Source organism: Ranitomeya imitator, chromosome 2, assembly GCF_032444005.1.
Source record: "Ranitomeya imitator isolate aRanImi1 chromosome 2, aRanImi1.pri, whole genome shotgun sequence".
Lineage (NCBI taxonomy): Eukaryota > Metazoa > Chordata > Amphibia > Anura > Dendrobatidae > Ranitomeya > Ranitomeya imitator.
In genome coordinates this window covers 368,476,396-368,500,875 of record NC_091283.1, presented here as the reverse complement: position 1 = coordinate 368,500,875, position 24,480 = coordinate 368,476,396, and the positions used below count along the sequence as shown (strand labels likewise).

General features: G+C 43.3%; 2 protein-coding genes across 2 annotated transcripts in view; both read left to right on the top strand.

The window, feature by feature from the left end:
• The first annotated feature begins 8,606 nt into the window (after positions 1 to 8,606).
• LOC138666594 (oocyte zinc finger protein XlCOF22-like) lies at positions 8,607 to 9,861 on the top strand. The gene is made up of 2 exons (XM_069754793.1): positions 8,607 to 8,619; positions 9,221 to 9,861. The coding sequence occupies exons 1-2, from the start codon at positions 8,607 to 8,609 to the stop codon at positions 9,859 to 9,861; spliced, it is 654 nt and encodes a 217-aa protein (XP_069610894.1).
• An 11,071-nt stretch (positions 9,862 to 20,932) lies between these two features.
• The window catches only part of LOC138663914 (zinc finger protein 271-like), a 75,641-nt gene continuing 72,093 nt past the window's right edge, over positions 20,933 to 24,480 (top strand). Inside the window, exon 1 of the mRNA XM_069750284.1 lies at positions 20,933 to 20,984. The gene's annotated coding sequence lies outside the window, so the exon portion shown is untranslated. The remainder of the gene's footprint in view (positions 20,985 to 24,480) is intronic.

Sequence of the window (24,480 nt, the reverse complement as noted above, 5' to 3'; positions counted from 1 at the left end):
CAGATTACAATAAGGACCAATTACGTGTGTTGAAAGTAGGCACTGTAGGGTAACATGAATACATGACCCAATACACTTTTAGCTAATACAGTGCATATATTTGTATTACACAATACCATTTTTTCTATCTGGTCAACATTTTGTGGTATACTGACGTATTCCTCTCTGAGCAACAACTAGCAGATGTGCTGGGTCTAATAGTATAGTATAGACCGGCACAAGTGTGTTAGTTTTTTTCTACGTACCCTTTTGTGTCAATAAGAGTGAACGCAAGTCCCTCTTTTTTATCTTCCCTTGTCTGTACATCACTTGATCACCTTAGTTTGTCTTTTTTAATATTATCATTAAAAGTTATTTTTTAGTCCAATTGCTTTACATATTTGATACCTTTTGGATCATATCCTGCTATATATATATGGATTCTAATGCAAATGTGAAACTAGCCTAAGGCTAGGTTCACATTGCGCTAGGTGACTCCGTCTAACGGACACGTTTTTAAGTAGTAAAAACGCAATGTAACGCACATACTAACGCGCCCATAGACTTGCATTGTCTGACGCATCGTGACGCATCCCTAAATTGGTATGCGTTTGTCACATAATGTTTTTTTTCTGACGGACCTTGAACGCGGCTTGCAGCGTTTTCGGGTCCGGCCAAGCTAACGCAATACTAACGGAAGCGTTCATTCTGCCATAGAAGGCTATGGCAAACGCAGTCAGACGCAAATCATGAAAAATTTCCAAATAGGACCACACGTTTTAATAGCGTTTGAGGGTGGTCACATGTGGTCATGTGACAGGAAATGTGATTTCGGCCAAATGAGGAGTATCCCACCCACACATTTCTCCTGAGGCCTACTGCACGTGACAGAGTGTTGCAAGAGATCACAGGAAATGTAAGTATATTTCTATATATTATATATCTCTGTATACATCATGGGAGTCTGTAATGTCCGTCGGATGTGTGTATACTAAAAATGTATTGCTTTGTTGCACGCAGATGTCGGATACTGATGTCAGCAGCAGCAGCAGCAGCAGCGTGTCAGCGGTGTTTTCATCGCAATCGGTAGGCTTGCACTTTAAAAAAACCACAATAATGTTGTGTGAAACTCCATTGTATTGAGCTAAGCACGTAATAAAAATCATGTTTTTATTGTGAATAGGAGTCTTCTGAGCCCGAGGCTGCTAGACCTCCCCCCAAAAAACAGGCAAAAACCACAAAGGTACATAGCACACATTTTGACTTTTTCAGGCATAAATTTATTGATCCAATGAATGTTAATTTTTTTACATTTTACATACACAATAGGTTGTGGCACACGGAGGACACAAAAGAAAGAAGGTCCCTAGCCGTCTGTCGTCGCCACAACTGCCAGTGGTAAATATAAAACTAGAAATATTCTATCCAATATTTATCAACAATCTATCTATTCCCTTTCTATCTACTATATCTATAAACTGTCTATCAACTATCTATCGCTCCATCTATTTATCTATCTATCTATCTATATCTATGTATCTATCTATCGCTATAATTATGTATCTATCTATCGCTATATCTATGTATCTATCGCTATATCTATGTATCTATCTATCGCTATATCTATGTATCTATCTATCGCTATATCTATGTATCTATCTATCTATATATCTATCGCTATATCTATGTATCTATCTATCGCTATATCTATGTATCTATCTATCTATATCTATGTATCTGTCGCTATATCTATGTATCTATCGCTATATCTATGTATCTATCTATCTATCTATATCTATGTATCTATCGCTATATCTATGTATCTATCTATCGCTATATCTATGTATCTATCTATCTATATCTATGTATCTATCGCTATATCTATGTATCTATCTATCGCTATATCTATGTATCTATCTATCTATCTATATCTATGTATCTATCGCTATATCTATGTATCTATCTATCGCTATATCTATGTATCTATGTATCTATCTAACTCTGTATATATGAATATGGGCATCCAGTGAAATTGACACTATCAACATAACGTTTTGTGTTTACATAGTCCAAGTCAGCGACCAAAAAAAAAAGAATTGTCGTTGACGAAGAGCCATTGACTATTCACAACGAGACACTGATCAACCTTGTGGAAGCCAACCCCTCCATATGGGACCAGAGCGACAGCTCCCACCATGACATTGTGAAGAACCGCAAGTTGTGGGATCAAATTATCTGTCACTTTGATCCCCGATACATGGAGAAGTCGACAACCTCAAAAAAAAAATTGGTAAATATTGGTGACGTTACATCGAAAAATGTGAAAAAATAAAAAAAATTTTTCTATCCTATCAACCTATCCACTTGTTGTCTGCTATCTATCTCTCAATTATCAACTATCTGTACACTATATATCTATCTATACACTATTTCTAAACTATTTCTCTATTATCTAACAACTATCTATATACTATTTATATATCAACTATCGTAAAAAACTATGAACAGTTTTTCATATATCTTCAAACTATCTATCTACTGTTTTTATATATTTTTTTTTAAATTTAAAGCCGATGCTGTCCATACCCGTTGGAAGTCCATCCGCGATCGCTTTGTCCGTGACTACCAGAACAATCAGAATGCACCAAGCGGATCAGGTGGCAAACGGGTGACACCGTATGTGCATTACGACCAATTGCTCTTCCTTCAAAAAACATTGTCTCAGCGCTCGTAAGTAGAAATAGGTCTGTCTGCGAGACATATTTGTTTAAAGGAAAATAATTAATTTTTTTTTTGTGGTTTTACAGCACGGTATGCAGTACCGCTGCGCCTAGACCAGCAGAGGAACTGGAGCCTTCTCCAGTGGAACCAACCCAACCTGAAGATGTGTCTGGCATCAGCGAGCCTCGATCTGTGGATAGAAGCACTGTTGCTGCAGGTGTGAGTGCCCGGTTGCAATCACAGCGTGGACGCAAGCGAGCATCACAAAAAGATGAAGCTGATGCAATTATCGTGGATGGACTCCAACGGGTAGAGGACATGTGTCGCAGTGAGCTCAAAGACCTGAGGCGGGAAATTACCGAGCTGCAAGCCCGCGAGTCTGTATACTTTGCTAATGAGTGGAAGCTACTTTTCTTGTCCTATGTGCCTGTAGCACAAAATATCCCAGCACATAGAAACCTTATGTTTAGACAAAGACTGAACGACCTTCTTGAGGAATTTGTGGGCCCCCAGGAACCCGCTCCATCGGGAACAAGAAGAATGGACATGCCGGCCTACAACCCTCAATATAGAGGCCGGGGTGAAACGAGCGTGGAACCTCATAGACAATGTAGCAGTCCATCATACAGTTGGGCAGACAATACGCCCGTGCAGTACCAAAGTCTTTAGTACTGTTCAGTGTCCCCAGCCAGGTGCAATTACCACGTTGCAATTTTTTTTTTTTTTTTTTTAATTTCTATTTTCCTTTGGTTTTCATCCCTATGGGATATCATATGTTAAACCTGTCTACCAACAGTTTGTTGGCAAAATCCATAACCATTTATTAAACTGTTTCAAATTTAAGATTCTTGTATTACTTAAACTTTTAACACGACATTACTTTTTACACGACATAAGGTAACTTTTTACACGACATCAGGTTAAACAACATAACTTTTTACACGACATAAGGTAACTTTTTACACGACATCAGGAAGACTTTAAATTATTTTCACACGTATCTGTCTTGCCATGGAACATGGCCTTCATGTGTGAAGTAATGTGCAAATTGATCACGAATCTTCATTATTTGTGCTGTAGAACGAACTGCATTCGATTCAATGCTAATGAGGTTCGACTCACAATCATCGGGCGTCTACCACCTGGGGTTCATGTCTCGCCACAAAATTATGCAGACAGATGCACGCCTTCACAACACGGTCCACATTTTCTGGTTGCAGTTGCATGCAGGTTAGTAAAATCCGCCATTTTAATGTCAAAATCCCAAAGGCACACTCCACATAACGTCTTGCCCGGCTCAAGCGATAATTAAAAATGCGCCTGGTGGAGTCTAGACTACAGCTTGAGTACGGCTTGAGGAGATTTTGTCCGAGTTGGAACGCCTCATCACCAACTAAAACATAGGGCAAACTTGGGCCTTCGGTCCCCGGAAGAGGTCGTGATGAGGGTATGTTGAAACTTTGGCTGTACAAACATCGGCCCATGTTGGAGTCTCTGAAGACTCTGGAATGGTTAGTCCGGCCATAAGCACCAATATCCACAGCAACAAAACGGTACCTGGCATCCGCAATCGCCATCAATACTATAGAAAAGTATTTCTTATAGTTATAGTAGAGGGATCCACTATGCGCAGGTTTCTGAATCCGAATGTGCTTGCCGTCCATGGCACCAATACAATTGGGGAAATTAGCCACATCCTCGAACTGTTGGGAAATCGCTAGCCACATTTCTGATGTTGGTGTTGGTAGCACAAGTGGTTGCAAGTTGTTCCAAATGGCATCACAAGTTTCCCGAACAAGTTGGCAAATTGTTGACTTCCCAAGTCTAAACTAATAATGCAGTGATGCAAAAGATTCTCCGGTAGCCAGATATCTGTCGACATTCAAAAAGAAAAAAAAAATTAGGATTTTAATGATCATCTAAAAGGCTAGTTACAATAGAATATACAATTGCTAAATGAACATTAGGCCACACGATACCGAGATCTAGTCTTTGTCAATAGAATGATAAAAAAAAATGTATAATTACCTCACAGTCACTACTAAACGTTGCTCCGCACAGATGCTTTCACGAAAAGTGCTGCGATGATGATGTATCTCATCCTTCACATGTGAGAGCAGAACATCAAAGGTCTCAATGGACATCCGTAGATAGCGTTGGAATTTGAAGGGATGATCCCGAAGCTGCACATACAGGGTGTGAAAGGCACCATATGTACTCCGCAAGAAATTCACTTCGTGGATCCAATATCTCCTTTGCGAACTACGCTTTCTCTGCCGAAGTCGTAACCGCATCAAGCGAAATCTAACAAGCTCAGACACAAACCTCTTGCTAGCAGAAGTTCACTCAATGCTTTCAAAATGGAGAATGAGTCTGTGCCCACACCCGACAGTGACAAAAGGGAAAAAAAAACAAACAAAAAAAAAAAAACAGAACAACTTTATTGACAGTGACAAACGCAGCCAAACGGATACTTCGTAACGGACATCAAAAAGAAAAAACGTGATCACATGCGTTAACGCTAGCGTTACCGTGACGACGAATTTTTACATATTTTGGCTCCTTTTCTGTACATGCGTTTAACGAATCCGTTTAACTCCATGTACTTGACGCAATGTGAACCTAGCCTTAGACAGACAGCAACTTCTTGCAATGTTCCTAAGGAGCCTTGGCCCATTCGTCTTGGCAATGGCCTCAAGTTTACTAATATTCTTGGGTTGTCAAGAGAGGGGTCCAAAAAGTTAGAAGAGATTTTTACCTTGCACAAAAAAAAAGATGTTAACAGATCTTAAAGGCATTGAATGTTCCTAAGAATATATTTGGAAGCATAATCCACAATTTCAAAGTTAAAGGAACACTGGCCACACTGCCTGGATGTGGCAGAAAGAGGAACACACAAGTAAGCTGCAAAAGCTTTGGGATTCTGTTTTATGGAGCAATAAAACAAAAATTGAAATAAATCAGTGGAATCTCTGGAGGAGGAAAAATGAAGCACCTGTATTTTTCGGACTATCAGACGCACCGGACCATAAGATGCACCTAGGTTTTAGAGGAGGAAATTAGGGAAAAAACTGTGGTCAATTCTGTACTTAAGATCACCTATCCTGGTAAATATGGTTCCCTCATCCCTGTCCTGGTATGCATGGCCCCATTCTTATTCTGGTAGGCATGGGCCCATCCTTATTCTGGTATGATTGGCCCCATCCCAGTCCTGGTATGCATTGTCCCATTCTTATTCTGATATGATTGATTGGCCCCACCCCATTCCTGGTATGATTGATCGGCCCCACCCTGTTCCTGGTATGATTGATTGGCCCCATCCGGTTCCTGGTATACATGGCCCTCTCCAGTTCCTGGTATAATTGACTGGCCATATCCAGTTCCTGGTATGATTGACTGGCCCCATCCCCTTGCTGGTATGTTTGGCCCCATCCCATTCCTGGTATCCATGGCCCCATCAGAAAAGATTTAAAAAAACAAATATGGTCCCCTCATCCCATCCCTGATATGATTCATTGGCCCCATCCCATTCCTGGTATGATTGACTGGCCCCATCCCGTTCCTGATATGATAGATTGGCCCCATCCAGTTCCTGGTATGATTGATTGGCCCCATCCCGTTCCTGGTATGATTGACTGGCCCCATCCCGTTCCTGATATGATTGATTGGCCCCATCCTGTTCCTGGTATGATTGATTGGCCCCACCAGTTCTGGGTATGATTGATTGGCCCCACCAGTTCCTGGTATGATTGATTGGCCCCATCCAGTTCCTGGTATGATTGATTGGACCCATCCAGATCCTGGTATGATTGATTGGCCCCATCCCGTTCCTGGTATACATGGCCCCATCCCAGTTCTGGTATCCATGGCCCCATCAGAAAAGATTTAAAAAAACAAATATGGTCCCCTCATCCCTATCCTGGTATGCATGGCCCCATCCTTATTCTGGTATGATTGGCCCCATCTCAGTCCTGGTATGCATGATACCATTCTTATTCTGATATGATTGATTGGCCCCATCCTGTTTCTGATATGATTGATTTGCCCCATCCTGTTCCTGGTATGATTGATTGGCCCCATCCCATTCCTGGTATGATTGACTGGCCCCATCCCGTTCCTGATATGATTAATTGGCCCCATCCAGTTCCTGGTATGATTGATTGGCCCCATCCAGTTCCTGGTATGATTGATTGGACCCATCCAGTTCCTGGTATGACTGATTGGCCCCATCCCGTTCCTGGTATAAATGTCCCCATCCAGTTCCTGGTATGAATGGCCCCATCCCAGTTCTGGTATCCATGGCCCCATCAGAAAAGATTAAAAAAAAAACCTTTACTCTTACTTCGCTCCGCTCCCTCGCAGTCGCAGCGTCCTGCTCCGGTGCCAGCAGCTGCTTAATGCTTGTAAGCAGCACATGGCAGGGACATCATGTGCTGCTCACAAGCAGAGCCCAGCTGCCGGAATACTCAACAGGTGTTCATCAGAGATTGCAGTGAGTATCCGTTCCTCTTCAGTAGTGCACTGTCAGCCGCCTGCTTCCTGCTGCCGGTGGTCACGTGTGCCGATACTTCAGAGACGTGGGCGTGGAATGCAGTGAATATTCATTTCTCTTTAGCAGCGAGCACAGGAGTTAGCCGGAGCCGCCGACTTCTGCCTCTGTGACCTGCTGCTCTCACCTTCCCACCAATATCTCTGACTAAGACGCGCCCCCTCCCCATTTTGGTAGGAAAAAATGTGTCTTATAATTCGAAAAATACGGTATATACAGAACGCCCTGTCTACCGTGAAGCGTGACGGTGGCTCGGTGATGCTTAGGAGCTACTTTGCTTCATTTGACAAGGTCCTCTTTAAAGTGTTAATATTGATAACATGCCTGTTGCTTTTCTACAACTAGAATGGGGAATGTTCATCTTATTCAAAACAACATAAGATGGCCAAGAAATCTCCTATCCCTCAAAAGCTTCAGAGATTTTTTTTTTATACATTTATATGGGCAGTATGGAATGCTTCAATATTCTAAGCTTTGAATTATTATACTCATGTATTTGCCATTGTTTCAAAGAAATGTTGTGGTCTATGATTTAAGATTTAATTAAAAATTTGATTTTAACATATGACATTGAACAGTGATTTATCAGAAGTCTGGGTTGGTCACATTTTATTATTTTCTATACAATTTTACTACTTGCCCTGCAATTTGTATGGAAATATTTATATAGAAAAGTTATAAAAGATCAATATCTTACTAAAGATTACCGTGTTTTTCAGGCTATAACACAATGTTTTCCTCCCAAAATGTGGAGGAAAATGGGGGGTGCTTCTTATAGTCTGGATGTATGGGCTCTGGTTGTGGTGGGGGAGTGGTTTCGGCGGAGCATCGGGTCACAGGAGGCTGGAGCCGGCGGCTGCGGCTAACTCCTGTGCCCACTGCTAATGAGAAATTAATATGTACTGCATTCCACGCCCATGGGCGTGGAGGGCAATGCATATTCATCTTTCTGGCATCCTGGTATAAATGACCCCATCCTGTTCCTGGTATGATTGGTCCCACCCTTTTTCTTTTATAATTGCCCCCATCCCGTTCCTGGTATGCATGGCCCCATCAGGAAAGATTAAAAAAAAAAAAACATTACACTCACCTACACGGTGCTCCCTCGCAGCTTTCTGCTCCAGTGCCGTCATGCGCTGCTCACAAGCAGAGCACAGTTGCCAGAATACTCACCGGGACCGTTCATCACAGAGAGCAATGAGTATCCATTCCTCTTCAGTAGCACGTAGTGTTAGCTGGAGCCTTCCTGCTGCGGCTGGCGGTCACGTGTGCCGATACTTAAAGAGAAATGAATATTCTGAATTCTGGCTGATACTGCGCACTATTTAAGAGAAATGGATACTCACCTTAATCTCCGATGAACGGTCCCGGTGAGTATTCGGGCAACTGTGCTCTGCTTGTGAGCAGCGCATGACATCGCTGTCATGCGATGCTTTCAAGCATTAAGTAGCTGCTGGTACCAGAGCTGGATGCTGCGAGGGAGCACAGTGTAGGTGAATATAATGGTTTGTTTTTTTTTTTAAATCTTTCCTGATGGGGTCATGCATACCAGGAACGGGATGGGGCCAATTATACCAGAAAAAGGATGAGGCGAATCATACCAGGAAAGGGATGGGGACAATTATACCAGAATAAGGATGGGACCAATCATGCCAGGACCGGGATGTGCCAATCATACCAGGATAAGGATGAGGCCATGCACACCAGGATAGGGATGAGGGGACCATGTGTATCAGAATGGGGATGATGGGACCATATATACCAGGCTAGGGGATATTACAGTACAGAATTGACCATTTTTTTGCTTCAGTTATTTTTTCCCTAATTTTCTCCTCTGAAACCTAGGTGCGTCTTATGGTCCGGTGCATCTTATCCTGTTCAACAGGTCCTCTCGTTTGACTCGTTAGAGAAAAATAAAAAAAACCAGAAGGGATATTGAAAATTAAAGATTTGAGAAAAGTCACACTGAAGCAAGGAAATTTTCATGTTCAGAATGTGGGAAATGTTTTACATCTAGTTCAAAACTCGCTATACATCAAAGAATTCACAAGGTGGAGAAGCCATATTCATGTTCTATTTGTGGAACAATTTTTAACCGTTACTGGAATCTCATTAGACTTGAGAGAAATCACAAAGGAGAGAAGCCATTTTCATGCTTAGAATGTGGGAAAAGTTTTCCTCAGAAATCAAATCTTTTTCAGCATCAAAAATCTCATACTCGGGAGACGCCATTTTCATGTTCAGAATGTGAGAAATGTTTTAAACGGAAGTCAGGTCTTCTTAAACATCAGAGAGTTCACACAGGGGAGAAGCCATACTTATGCACAGAATGTGGGAAGTGTTTTAGCCAGAATTCACATCTTGCTAAGTATCAGAGATGTCACACAGGAGAAAGGCCATTTTCCTGCTTAGAATGTGGGAAATGTTTGTCTCAGAAATCAACTCTTGTTGACCATCAAAAAGCACACACAGGAGACAAGCCATTTTCATGCTTAGAGTGTGGGAAACGTTTCTCTAAAAAAACACTCTCAGAAATCAACTCTTGTTGGACATCAAAAAACTCACATAGGGTAAAAGCCATTTCCATGGGAAATATTTTTAACAGAAGTTAGATCTTCAGGTCTCTCAAAGAATACACACAGGGGACAAGCCGTTTTGATGCACAGAATTTGGGAAGCGTTTTACCTAAAAAAATCATACCTTGGTAAGCATCATAGAAGTCACAAAAAAGGGAAGCAATTTTCATGCTTAGAATGCAGGAAATATTTTTTCCAGGGAATCAAATCTTGTTTACCATCAAAACTATCAAAGAAGGAAGACTCCATATTCATATAATGAGTGTGGTAAATGTTTTACAGCAAGTTCAAAACGTGATACTAGAGATGAGCAAATCGATTCAATGCTTCCCTAATGCTTGTGGAATTTATAGTAATTTGCTCAACCTGACAAATTTGAACAATTTGCAATAACTATAATAGCCTGTATAAAAGCAAAAGCAGGGAATGCAGCAGCCATTTTGTGGTGACTCTGGTTTGTGAAAGATTATCACATCTTAGTCATAGAGGTATGAAAAGAAAATAACCAGTGAATAATATCTACAGATCCTGTGTGTTACAGCATTTATCTCTGCACACATGCAAAAGCAAATCACTAAGGTTGCTGAACTAAAAACAGAAAAATAAAATTAAATCTGCAACATGCGGACTTTGAGAGGAAGTGACAAAGTACATATTTTTTGCATTCAAATCAAATTATTACGCAGGTACGCGAAATGCCTATACTGCGGCATTTGTCTTGAATTGTCTTGAACTGCGAATAAGAACTTACAGCTTTTAGCACAACCAGCGGTAGTAAGGGTTTTTTCAAAATCAAATGTAAGGATAGCTTGAATTCTAGACGTTTTTGAGGTGTAGGTGATATGAGTGAGCGAGTGTTCAGATGTGGGGGGTGAATAAAAATCTGAATCAAGAGTGACCCCAAGACAGTGGGCATTTTGCTGGCGAATAATGGTAGACCCACATATGGAAATTACAATATCGGACATAGGTAAGTTAGTGGAGGAATTAAACACAAGTAGTTCAGTTTTTGACAGATTCAGTTTTAGATAGAGGACATAATGTTATAGACAGCGGAAAGACAATCACTGGTATTTTGTAGTAGTACGTGGATAATGTCTGGAGGTGTATAATTGGGTGTCATCAGCATAAAGATGGTACTGAAAACTGAATCTACTGATGGTTTGTCCAATAGGGGAAGTTTATAAGAATAACAGGAGGGAGTTTAGGACTGATCCTTGAGGAATCCTGACAGTAAGGTTATCCACCACATTTGGATCCTTCACACGGAACCTGAAAACTCATCTCTTCAAGAAAACTTACAGCCTGTAATGACCACACTGCCACTGCAACATCACCGAAGCTACTGCAACTCCCAATCTACTGTCTCCTTCCCCATAATCCTGTAGAATGTAAGCCCGCAAGGGCAGGGTTCTCTTCCCTCTATACCAGTCTATCATTGTTCGTTTGTTTACTGTAAGTGATATTTGTATTTTGATATAACCTCTTCTCATGTACAACACCATGGAATCAATTGTGCTATATAAATAAATAATAATCATAGTAAGGAGCAGAGGAGAGGAGTAGTCAACCAAAGACACAGTGAAGGAGCAGTCAGAGAGGTAGGAGAACAGGAGAGAATGGTATATTTGAGACCAATAGAACTGAGCATACTGAGGTGGACCTGGTGATCCACAGTGTTGAATGCTACAGAGAGACCCAGGAGAATCAGCAGGGAATATTGACCATTAGACTTATCTGTTGTAGTGCAGCGGGGTGGATACAGTGTGATGGACAGGCAGTGACCACAGTAAAGTTAAAAAACAAAGTCTCTTTAATGTTCAGCTTACCCACAAAATAGAAAACAAAAGGGTATCCTCCGGATCACAGCCAGGAAACAAAACAGTCAGTATTCACGACCGGTTGCCGTCAGCGACTGCACCGCAATGTACGCTAAGGTGTGCCAGGCCTTTTGGCTCCGTGTTGCTTCACACCGGCTGAAGTTTTGCACGGCCTCCTGCTTTGCCAAGGTGCAAACCAAGACTGACACACCCATCCCCTTGCTGCAGGGTTTTTGCAAGGAACCTGTGGCCATTGGCCATATGGAAGGTCTGGCCTGGCAGGAAGCAGACCATCTCACTAACATCCTGTAGTCCACTTAAAAAAAAAAAAGCCCTTGGCAGGTTTTCTTAAATCTGCCTTGGGAAAATAGCTTGCCCAAGACCAACACTTACTTTTATTTTGCATTGCAATCACAGCTATGCCTGTGACTGCCATGCACTCCCATGGCCTCAATATGCTTCTGCGCATCCTGGTGGACACATAGTCACCCTCGCTTATGATACCGGTCACTGCTTGACACTGCTAGTATATCATTAGAGACTTTAGTTAGGTCACTTTGAGTTTAGTGTGAAGAAAGGAAACCAGATTGTAGAGGGTCAATGTGACAATTCTACAAGAGAAAATAATTAGTGGACCCTCTGGACCGTGACGGCGATCCCCTCACGGACGAGCTGACCAGGTGGACCGCCCCTATACAGGGAGAGTTAGGGGCAGGCCCGCGAAGGACTATCGCCACGGAAGCTGGAGGACCAAGACAGACAAAGACAAAATGGAGACGAGGAACCAGAGGAAACGGAAGAGACACCAGACTGGTGAGAAAGGCTGAGACACAGAACCGCAGAGATACAGGGACTGCGGAGATACCGGATGGCTGAGATACGGAACTGCAAGGATACTGAGACTGTAGGGACACGGAAGGACTGAGAGACTAGACTGTAGAGGAACCGGGACTACAGGGTCACGAGGGGACACGGAGCTGCAGAGACACAGGATCTGGTGCTGGAAAAAATGAAGGATGAAGCAGGGTTAGGCAAAAGAGAACACGGGACAAGCGTGCGGCCAAGAGCATTCGAAGAAACAAATGATCACCAGGCAAGGAAGAGTGTACGGAAAAACAGATTAATATACCTGCAGAGCGCAGCACTTCGGGGTGACAGTCCTCCAGGGTGAAAGAGAGGAGGAAGAAAGACGCCGTCCGGTAAGTTAGTAGTGCGCACGCGCAGAGTTACACCTGGCATGCGCGTGCAGAGGGCAGCAGCAAGCACTGAGAGGAAGACGCAGCAGAGGAGGACACGCGCCGGGACGCTGAGGACAGGTAAGTATCACAGGGCGCGAAGTGTGGCAGCGACAGCGACGTGACAGTCAAAAAGAGAGTTATCTGAGAGACAGTGGATTAGACGAGTGGATCAAGTTTAGAGATGAAGGGAAGATTAGAGACAGGTGGAATAGACAGGAGTGGATCAAGTTTAGAGATGAAGGGAAGATTAGAGACAGGTCTATATTAGCAGTGTAGTTCTGGATGAGGGATGTTTTTTTAAGTAATGGATATATGTTGGTGTGCTTAAATGAGAAGGGAAAGATACCAGATGAGAGAGATTAAATATTTTAGGTGAAAGGGACTGGAGGTGATGTGAGGGAATAGGGTCACTGGTGCAGGTATTAATATACAGAGAGACTGTTTACTCCTTCAGTGACCGAAACAAAGACAGAAAGTGAGCCATAATTTCCTGTCAGATGTTGTCAATTTTCTCTTTGAAATAATTCGCCAGATTGCCAGAGCTGAGGTTGGTGGTGGGGGCCTGTACTCTTGGATTGAGGAGAAAATGAAAAGTGTCAAAGAGTCGCTTGGGATTGTTGGATAGTGCAATGATAAGTGTGTTGAATATCTGGATAGTTAAAAACCCCCATAATGAGGATCCTATCATTATTTGCTGCATTTTTAATTTGTTGCATGATTTCAACCTCTACCTGTTCTGCTATATTAGGAGTCTTATAGCAAACTCCAATTAGCAGTTTTCCATTATTGCCATCCCCATGTACATTTACCCATGCTGACTCTATATTGTCGTAGCTCCTCACAATGTCATCATTGAGCACAGGTCTGATGAAGTTGGATTTAACATTCCACCTTTTTTATCTTTCCTGTCCTTTCTTAATGTAGTGTAGTAGTGTAACCCTCTACTTTTGTCACGTAGTCATGGCTTTCGTCCAGCCAGGTTTCCACATCGTATTCTGTGACTGTCATAAGAGTCTCCAGTTCATTAATTTTGTTTGTGAGACTTCTTTCATTTGCCATTTGTCATTTGACTCTTAGTCAGATCACTACTTTCCTTGCTTATCCCAACCCCCTAAATCCTTATTTAACCATTCAGTCGCACTCTCTCTGTCTACTCTTTCACTTTACTGTATTTGCACAACTACCCTACAAAAACTACAATCTGCAAAGACTTTGAAGAGTTGGGGAAGAAAGTAAAGGAACTGGATGCACAGGTAGTTTTTTCTTCTATCCTTCCAGTAGACGGGCATGGCACCAGGAGATGGAACAGGATCCTTGATGCAAACAACTGGCTAAGACGATGGTGCAGACAACAAGGATTCGGATTCCTGGACCACGGTGTGAATTACTTGTACGATGGACTCCTCGCCAGAGACGGACTACACCTCAACAAACCAGGGAAACACACATTCGCCAGAAGACTCGCTACACTCATCAGGAGGGCGTTAAACTAGAAGAAGAGGGGACGGGAAGAAAAACATTAGACTTGAACAAAGAAGATCCAGGAAAACATACTCAGAAGGGAGGTAAGAACATTTCTAAAACAATCCACAGCGAGGAGATTGGAACAAAACAAAATCCTCTAAACTGCATGCTTGCAAACGCCAGAAGCCTGACAAACAAGATGGAAGAACTAGAAGCAGAAATATCTACAGGTAACTTTGACATAGTGGGAATAACCGAGACATGGTTAGATGAAAGCTATGACTGGGCAGTTAACTTACAGGGTTACAGTCTGTTTAGAAAGGATCGTAAAAATCGAAGAGGAGGAGGGGTTTGTCTCTATGTAAAGTCTTGTCTAAAGTCCACTTTAAGGGAGGATATTAGCGAAGGAAATGAGGATGTCGAGTCCATATGGGTCGAAATTCATGGAGGGAAAAATGGTAACAAAATTCTCATTGGGGTCTGTTACAAACCCCCAAATATAACAGAAACCATGGAAAGTCTACTTCTAAAGCAGATAGATGAAGCTGCAACCCATAATGAGGTCCTGGTTATGGGGGACTTTAACTACCCGGATATTAACTGGGAAACAGAAACCTGTGAAACCCATAAAGGCAACAGGTTTCTGCTAATAACCAAGAAAAATTATCTTTCACAGTTGGTGCAGAATCCAACCAGAGGAGCAGCACTTTTAGACCTAATACTATCTAATAGACCTGACAGAATAACAAATCTGCAGGTGGTCGGGCATCTAGGAAATAGCGACCACAATATTGTACAGTTTCACCTGTCTTTCACTAGGGGGACTTGTCAGGGAGTCACAAAAACACTGAACTTTAGGAAGGCAAAGTTTGACCAGCTTAGAGATGCCCTTAATCTGGTAGACTGGGACAATATCCTCAGAAATAAGAATACAGATAATAAATGGGAAATGTTTAAGAACATCCTAAATAGGCAGTGTAAGCGGTTTATACCTTGTGGGAATAAAAGGACTAGAAATAGGAAAAACCCAATGTGGCTAAACAAAGAAGTAAGACAGGCAATTAACAGTAAAAAGAAAGCATTTGCACTACTAAAGCAGGATGGCACCATTGAAGCTCTAAAAAACTATAGGGAGAAAAATACTTTATCTAAAAAACTAATTAAAGCTGCCAAAAAGGAAACAGAGAAGCACATTGCTAAGGAGAGTAAAACTAATCCCAAACTGTTCTTCAACTATATCAATAGTAAAAGAATAAAAACTGAAAATGTAGGCCCCTTAAAAAATAGTGAGGAAAGAATGGTTGTAGATGACGAGGAAAAAGCTAACATATTAAACACCTTCTTCTCCACGGTATTCACGGTGGAAAATGAAATGCTAGGTGAAATCCCAAGAAACAATGAAAACCCTATATTAAGGGTCACCAATCTAACCCAAGAAGAGGTGCGAAACCGGCTAAATAAGATTAAAATAGATAAATCTCCGGGTCCGGATGGCATACACCCACGAGTACTAAGAGAACTAAGTAATGTAATAGATAAACCATTATTTCTTATTTTTAGGGACTCTATAGCGACAGGGTCTGTTCCGCAGGATTGGCGCATAGCAAATGTGGTGCCAATATTCAAAAAGGGCTCTAAAAGTGAACCTGGAAATTATAGGCCAGTAAGTCTAACCTCTATTGTTGGTAAAATATTTGAAGGGTTTCTGAGGGATGTTATTCTGGATTATCTCAATGAGAATAACTGTTTAACTCCATATCAGCATGGGTTTATGAGAAATCGCTCCTGTCAAACCAATCTAATCAGTTTTTATGAAGAGGTAAGCTATAGGCTGGACCACGGTGAGTCATTGGACGTGGTATATCTCGATTTTTCCAAAGCGTTTGATACCGTGCCGCACAAGAGGTTGGTACACAAAATGAGAATGCTTGGTCTGGGGGAAATTGTGTGTAAATGGGTTAGTAACTGGCTTAGTGATAGAAAGCAGAGGGTGGTTATAAATGGTATAGTCTCTAACTGGGTCGCTGTGACCAGTGGGGTACCGCAGGGGTCAGTATTGGGACCTGTTCTCTTCAACATATTCATTAATGATCTGGTAGAAGGTTTACACAGTAAAATATCGATATTTGCAGATGATACAAAACTATGTAAAGCAGTTAATACAAGAGAAGATAGTATTCTGCTACAGATGGATCTGGATAAGTTGGAAACTTGGGCTGAAAGGTGGCAGATGAGGTTTAACAATGATAAATGTAAGGTTATACACATGGGAAGAAGGAATCAATGTCACCATTACACACTGAATGGGAAACCACTGGGTAAATCTGACAGGGAGAAGGACTTGGGGATCCTAGTTAATGATAAACTTACCTGGAGCAGCCAGTGCCAGGCAGCAGCTGCCAAGGCAAACAGGATCATGGGGTGCATTAAAAGAGGTCTGGATACACATGATGAGAGCATTATACTGCCTCTGTACAAATCCCTAGTTAGACCGCACATGGAGTACTGTGTCCAGTTTTGGGCACCGGTGCTCAGGAAGGATATAATGGAACTAGAGAGAGTACAAAGGAGGGCAACAAAATTAATAAAGGGGATGGGAGAACTACAATACCCAGATAAATTAGCGAAATTAGGATTATTTAGTCTAGAAAAAAGACGACTGAGGGGCGATCTAATAACCATGTATAAGTATATAAGGGGACAATACAAATATCTCGCTGAGGATCTGTTTATACCAAGGAAGGTGACGGGCATAAGGGGGCATTCTTTGCGTCTGGAGGAGAGAAGGTTTTTCCACCAACATAGAAGAGGATTCTTTACTGTTAGGGCAGTGAGAATCTGGAATTGCTTGCCTGAGGAGGTGGTGATGGCGAACTCAGTCGAGGGGTTCAAGAGAGGCTTGGATGTCTTCCTGGAGCAGAACAATATTGTATCATACAATTAGGTTCTGTAGAAGGACGTAGATCTGGGGATTTATTATGATGGAATATAGGCTGAACTGGATGGACAAATGTCTTTTTTCGGCCTTACTAACTATGTTACTATGTTACCCTCCCACTCCTGATCCTAGTGTAAAGGCTCCTCCATCCATCTGACCATATTTCCCCCAGGACAGCTGCACCCCACCAATTGAGGTGCAGCCTGTCTCTACCATAGAACCTGTAGCCGACAAGGAAGTCATCCCAGTTCTCCATGAACCCAAACCATTCCTTACTGCATCAATTTCTAAGTCACTTATTTCCCTAAACTCCCACTGTCTTTCTATTGATGCTCATGGCAGTGGTAGTATTTCTGAAAACACCACCTTGGAGGTCCTGGCCTTCCGCTTTCTCCTAGTTCCCTGTAATCATTTTTAAGACCTTCCACCTCCCTCTAACTTTGATATCGGTACCGATGTGTACCATTACCACTGGGTTTTCCCTGGCCCCACCCATTACCCTGTCTATCCGATCCGCAATAAGATAAACTCGAGCACCCGGCAGACAACACACTGTTCAGCGTTCAGTTTTGGCAGCAGATAACCCTGTCTGTCCGAGTAATTATAGAGTCCCATACTACCAACATCTATCTGACCTTTGTTGTGCTCCTATGTCCCCCTTTCCTACAGCAGTCTTTTTCATGGTTGCTAGGAGCAACGTCCTGCTGTAATGATCCTAGTCCTGGGCTTGCATTCATAATATCAGCCAAAAAGGCATATTTACTTGGTTATTCAAGATCAGGACTGGGTTCTCTGGCACTTTTCCCCCTACCCCATCTTTTAACTTTTACCCAGCTCCATACTTCTGGATCCTGACCTTCTCCACCTCCACCATCCTCCATATCACGGGCCCCAGCCAGAGCTACTCGCTGAGCTCCTGAATTTTGCCAGCTGCACATTTAGATCCATTACCTGGGCTTCCAAACATGTAACTCATATGTGGCTGTTCAAGGCATGCATACATCTCACAAGATACACACTGGGTAGCATTGCACATGGAGCACATGCTAAATGGGGATAAACAGTAGAGATAAAAGCAGAAAAAGAATGGAAAACACCAAACTATGTCCTTATATTAAGATATGAAATTGTGTTTAACTATGCCCTTATCTGCAGCCATGCACTTAAAATGCATCCTTGCTCAGCAGCTCTCACTTGGAGTCACTGGAAATAGAAGTTCTACAGCCAGCAAGGAACAGATGTGGCTAATACAAACACTTACACCACAAGACACTTAATTCACAAGACCCCTTTTTTTCTTTAAAGGGAATCTGTCACCCCAAAATTCGCCTAAAAGCTAAGGCCACTGGCATCAGGGGCTTATCTACAGCATTCTGTAATGTTGTAGATAAGCCTCCGATGTAGCCTGAAAGATAAGAAAAACAAGTTAGATTATACTCACCCAGGGGCGGTCCCGATGCGGTCTGGTCCGATGGGTGTCGTAGTCTGGGACCAGCGCCTCCCATCTTCATGCGATGTCATCATCCTCCTTGCTTCATGCTGTGGCTCCTGCGCAGGCGTACTTTATCTGCCCTGTCGAGGGCAGAGCAAAGTACTGCAGTGCGCAGGCGCCGGGAAAGGTCAGAGAGGCCCAGCACCTGCGCACTGCAGTACTTTTCTCTTGTGGCGCCCCAGGGTCCTGGTCGTCACAGTGGCATTACTTTCCCCTTGTGGAGAGGGATGACATGCTTGGAAGCGATGAAAGATATCTTTCACCAGATAAATCTCATATACAACACGTTCACACTCCAGGCCAGAAGCGGGAGCTCTGAACCCGGATTAAGGGGAGCTTCTTTATATTCTGGCTGGAAGGAAAGTTAGTAGGCAGTCTGAGAGAGACCGTGAAAGAGAGCAGACGGACCTAGAGGGTCAGTAAGTCTGAAGGAGCCATGTGGTCCGACGAACCACAGCTCCTGGAGCAAGGGAATAGAAAACATGGACAGCTTGTAGAAGGAGAACAGGAGGGAGAAAGCAAAGGAGAGGAATACCAGGGAGCAGAGCTGAGAAGAGGCTACCTCCCTGGCTAGCGCAGATTCCGGTAGCCGCGAAACCGTGGCCGTGCTGAACTCTAATGTGGCACAGCAGAAACCAGCAGGACAGCTGGATTGTACATCACCTGTCCACATTTAGACCCAGGAGACACAGTGATAATTATAGGGCCCAGGTCATCCAAGAGACCCTGTAAAAAGGCCCAGTTCACCAATCATAGGGGTTGTGTCCTATCCTTTATGGGGGACCGTGAGGACTAGTGATGAACAAGTGTACTCATTGATCGGGTGTTCCCGAGCACGCTCGGGTGGTCTCCGAGTATTTATGACTGCTCAGAGATTACGTTTTCATCGCATCAGTAGCATGATTTACAGCTATTAGCCAGCTTGATTACATGTGGGAATTCTCTAGCAACCAGGAAACCCCCACATGTACTCAGGCTGGCTCATAGCTGTAAATCATTCAGCTGCCGCGATGAAAACTAAATCTCCGAGATCACCCGAGCAATGAGTATACTGGCTCATCATTAGTGAGGATCTTATGTGACGCCTAAGGCTGCCATCACACTAGTAGTATTTGGTCAGTATTTGACATCAATATTTGTAAGCCAAAACCAGGAAAGGAACAATCAGAGGAAAAGTATAATAGAAACATATGCACCACTTCTGCATTTATCACCCACTGCTGGTTTTGGCTACAAATACTGATGTAAAATACTGACCAAATACTGCGAGTGTGACGGCGGCCTTAGGCAGTAAGGAACCACATCTCTACCGCACTTGGAGGAAGGCTTTGATCTCCACGGTTCTGCTCCGTACACCTCGTACACACACGGCTCTGCTCCATACAGCTTGTACACACACAGCTCCGCTCCGTACACCTCTTACACACGCGGCTCCGCTCCATACACCTCGTACACACACGGCTCCGCTCCGTACACCTCGTACACACACGGCTCCGCTTCGTACACCTCGTACACATGCGGCTCCGCTCCGTACACCTCGTACACATGCGGCTCCGCTCTGTACACCTCATACACACACGGCTCTGCTCCATACAGCTTTTACACACACAGCTCCGCTCCGTACACCTCTTACACACACGGCTCCGCTCCGTACACCTCGTACACATGCGGCTCTGCTCCGTACACCTCATACACACACGGCTCCGCTCCGTACACCTCGTACACACACGGCTCTGCTCCATACAGCTTGTACACACACAGCTCCGCTCCATACACCTCGTACACACACGGCTCCGCTCCGTACACCTCATACACACACGGCTCCGCTCCGTACACCTCATACACATGCGGCTCCGCTCCGTACACCTCGTACACATGCGGCTCCGCTCCGTACACCTCGTACACACACGGCTCTGCTCCATACAGCTTGTACACACACAGCTCCGCTCCATACACCTCTTACACACACGGCTCCGCTCCGTACACCTCGTACACACACGGCTCTGCTACATCCACCCTGTAAACCCCTCCTGACCCCACACAGAAACTTCCCCTCATCCAGCACCATGACAACCAGCACAGCAGAGTCCTGCATACACTGAGGCCCCTGATCATGTGACCCCTGACTCCTCCCCTCCCGTGACCTCATCACAGGTCCTGTGCGCACAGAACAGCCATATATGTGGTGTGCGGCTCTGCAGGTGGAGGTAGGTGCTGGAGATTCCCCATTACTGGGCGGGGGCAGGGGGCAGTAACCCCTCCATTCCCGGAGATAGTGCCCCCAGCTCTGCCATGTGTATATGTACAGTAATAGAACGCTGGCTGGCTATGCTCATGTATACAGGGAGGGCGCTCTGGTTTGGGGACAGATGACGCTTTCTCTCTGGGGTGGGGTGCTCGCTTTGGGGCGCTTCCTGAATAGAAACTCTAGCTCTGAAGCCACTGACCCTGCAGGAGACCAGATCACATGGAGGACGGTAATTGTGGGGGCAGAATGGTCCCTAATTTACATTTGTAATAGAACATAGAGCGACAAACAAAGCGGTATCAATGTTTTTAACATTTGACTTCCAGGCCCCATATCTCACCATCCACCACAGCTTCTGACTAGTGATGAGTGAATATACTCGTTGCTCAGCTTTTCCCCAGCACGCTCATGTGGTCTCCAAGTATTTGTTAGTGCTCTGAGATTTAGTTTTCATAGCCTCAGCTGAATGATTTACAGTCTTCTTGTTTGAGATGAAAGTTTAGAGGGACGGCCGGGTCTTGGTAGATTTGCAGTGGTATGATACTCCTTCCATTTCAATATGATCGCTTGCACAGTGCTCTTTGGGATGTTTAAAGTTTTGGAAATCATTTTGTATCCAAATCCAGCTTTAAACTTCTCCACAGCAGTATCACTGACCTGCCTGTTGTGTTCCTTGGTCTTCATTAAAAAAAAATGGCATGGGTTACTGTGCAATTTTCTGCACCAGAGAGAGAAAGCCAGCGACTACGGACCAATGTTGATAGACTGGGGTGGGGTTAATACACATGGAGCTTCCCAGGCTATGAATATCAGTCTGCAGCTGTATATTTAGCCTTTATTGGCTATTAAAATAGGGGGACCCCCAAAGAAATGACGTGGGGTCCCCTTATAAGTTATAGCCAGAAAAGGCTACGCAGACAAGGCAGCTGCGGGCTGATATCCATAGCCTAAGAAGGGACCATGGATATTGGCCCCCCTGGCTACAAATACCAGCTCCCAGCCACCCCGGTGCTTAGCCTCTCTCTTCCCACTGCCCTGTAGCAGTGGCATATGGGGTAATAAGGGATTAATGTCACCTTTTTGAGGTGACATTAAGCCGGCTTATTAATGGAGAAGCGTCAATAAGACTCCTACCATTACTAATCCTATAGTTGGTAAAGGGTTAATAAAACACACATGCAGAATAAAGTATTTTAATGAAATGAAACACCACACAGTTTTGCCATCTTTATTACACTGGTAATCCAAACAAAGCCATCGATCTTCTGGAAAAAAAAAACCCCAAAAAACAACCAACAGTATACTCCCTGGTCCGATGCAGTCCTTAATAACGAGTGTCATATGATGAGTCCAGCTCTGCTACATGTGGATGGCTGACATCCAGACATAGCAGAGCTTGTAGATGACCACCGGAGATAACTCTCCGGCGATCTCCTACACTCTTGCTCTCACGATCAGCTGACCGTGAGAATTAGCCTAGGGTGAACTGAGATAACCCCCAGTCACATGCATGGCAGTTCTCGCAGTAAGCTAAGTTATCGCGAGAACTGCAGTGGACACGGACTTTGGGCGGTGTAACAGGTAAGACCTTATTTAAATTAGTAGACATGCGTAGTAAGCAGGGCTGTGGAGTCGGTAAGCCACAGTTGCGACTCCGACTCCTGGATTTTAGCAGGTTCCGACTCCGACTCCTTCATAAATGGCCAGTTCGTAACAATAAATTTACTGTTGTAAAATATTAACATCGTGCTTATTCAGTTTCTCACCATCACATAAGTAATCAGACCACTTAGAGCAAAAACTATATTTATTAGAATACAATTAGAATATAGCAAATAACTTTTATAAACTTTTTTAAACTCTTGTAAGTAAATATGCAATAAACACTGTTATGTAGTTAATAAGAAGAAATCTATAAATTTGTCCTCAGAAAAAGTATTGCCTCTGTCAGATCCTCCTTCATGGATGCCCTCAAATCTGATCTAATTATTTTGAGAGCAGAGAACAACTTCTCTACACTAACTTGGGTTGGTGGCAAAGCAGTAACCACTCGGGCAACATGTCTGACAATGTCAGGATACAGAGGAATCGCTTGTTGCACTGTTATTTTTGATGAACGGTCAAATTTCTCAATTTCTTTTAGTGCACATGAAAAATTCTGCTGAAATGTACTGGCTGTGTTATTTGATGGGGATGACTCTTCTATGCGGGAATGCTTTGCACGGTCCTTGTGATCCAAATATTTTTCAAAATTAAATTCTTCATCAGTTGATGAGGGTGAAGATGTGGCAGGACGACCAAATTCTTCTTGTTCCTCCTGACTGTTCTGCAACCCTTTCATCCTTACTGCTATTTCAAACAGAGCTCCTTTTCCTTTAGTTAGCTGTTGATCATCTAGAAGAATCCAATGCATTGGGTCTACATAAACAGCTGCCAAAAGAATGTTATTTTGTAATAGTAGCTCCTCTCTCCGTTTCATTGATGTAGCAATGCCACTTGCAATTAACCCTCCTCTTTGGGACAGGCGAAACATCAGGTTCTTCCACTCCTTTAAGAAAATACCTGGCGTTAAGTCCTCTGCTTGTAATTTTTTAGTCACTGTAAATGGGTGCTCTAGCAATTTTTCCAGCTCAGTCACCTGATTCCACTGACTTTTATTTAGCGTCTGTTGCGGGTTAGCCATGTCTACAAGAAAGGTTTTCAGTTCAACCAAGCGCTGAATCATTAAGTAAGTACTGCCCCATCGTGTGGCTTGATCAATAATTGCCCCTTTTCCAGCACGTCTCTTCAAAATTGAGTTAACTTTAGGGGTTCTGGCAACAGTAGCCAATTTTCTCACCTTGCCAATCAGTGCAGCAGCATGTCCTTCTTGCAGACTGTCTCTTATAGCCAGCGGTAGCGTATGCACAACACAGCGCATGTGATGAATGAAAGAACGTATTGAGACAGTTTCAACAAGATCATCTAAACTATCATGTTGCTGTTCATCTGAAGCAACTTCAGTTTGCTCCTCAGTTACAATACTGTGTTCCTCTATTTCAAACATTTCTGTGTCTGTGGACCCAGAAGGTTCTTCTAGCTGCTGGTCACCATCATTACTGTCATTCATTAGCTTAATAGTACTTATCATATTTGAAGCATTGTCAGTTACGACAGAAAGAACTTGCTCTTTTTTAAGTTCATAGTCTTGCAGAACCTTTTCCACCAAGACTTGGAGAAACTCACTGGTGTGATGAGCTTTGATGTCTTTTACTGCCAATGTCTTGGTAACCATATCATTTTTGTGACAAACAAATCGGACATTGATGGCAAAATAGTTCACTCTGTGACGTGTGCAGGTATCCATTTTAAGAAACAGAAAGCGTCCCTTGAGAGTTTTTTTAAGTTCTTCCTTTTGTTTAAAAGCTTCTTCCATTACTCATTTTCTAATACTCTCTCTCTCCAGAGAAACACCA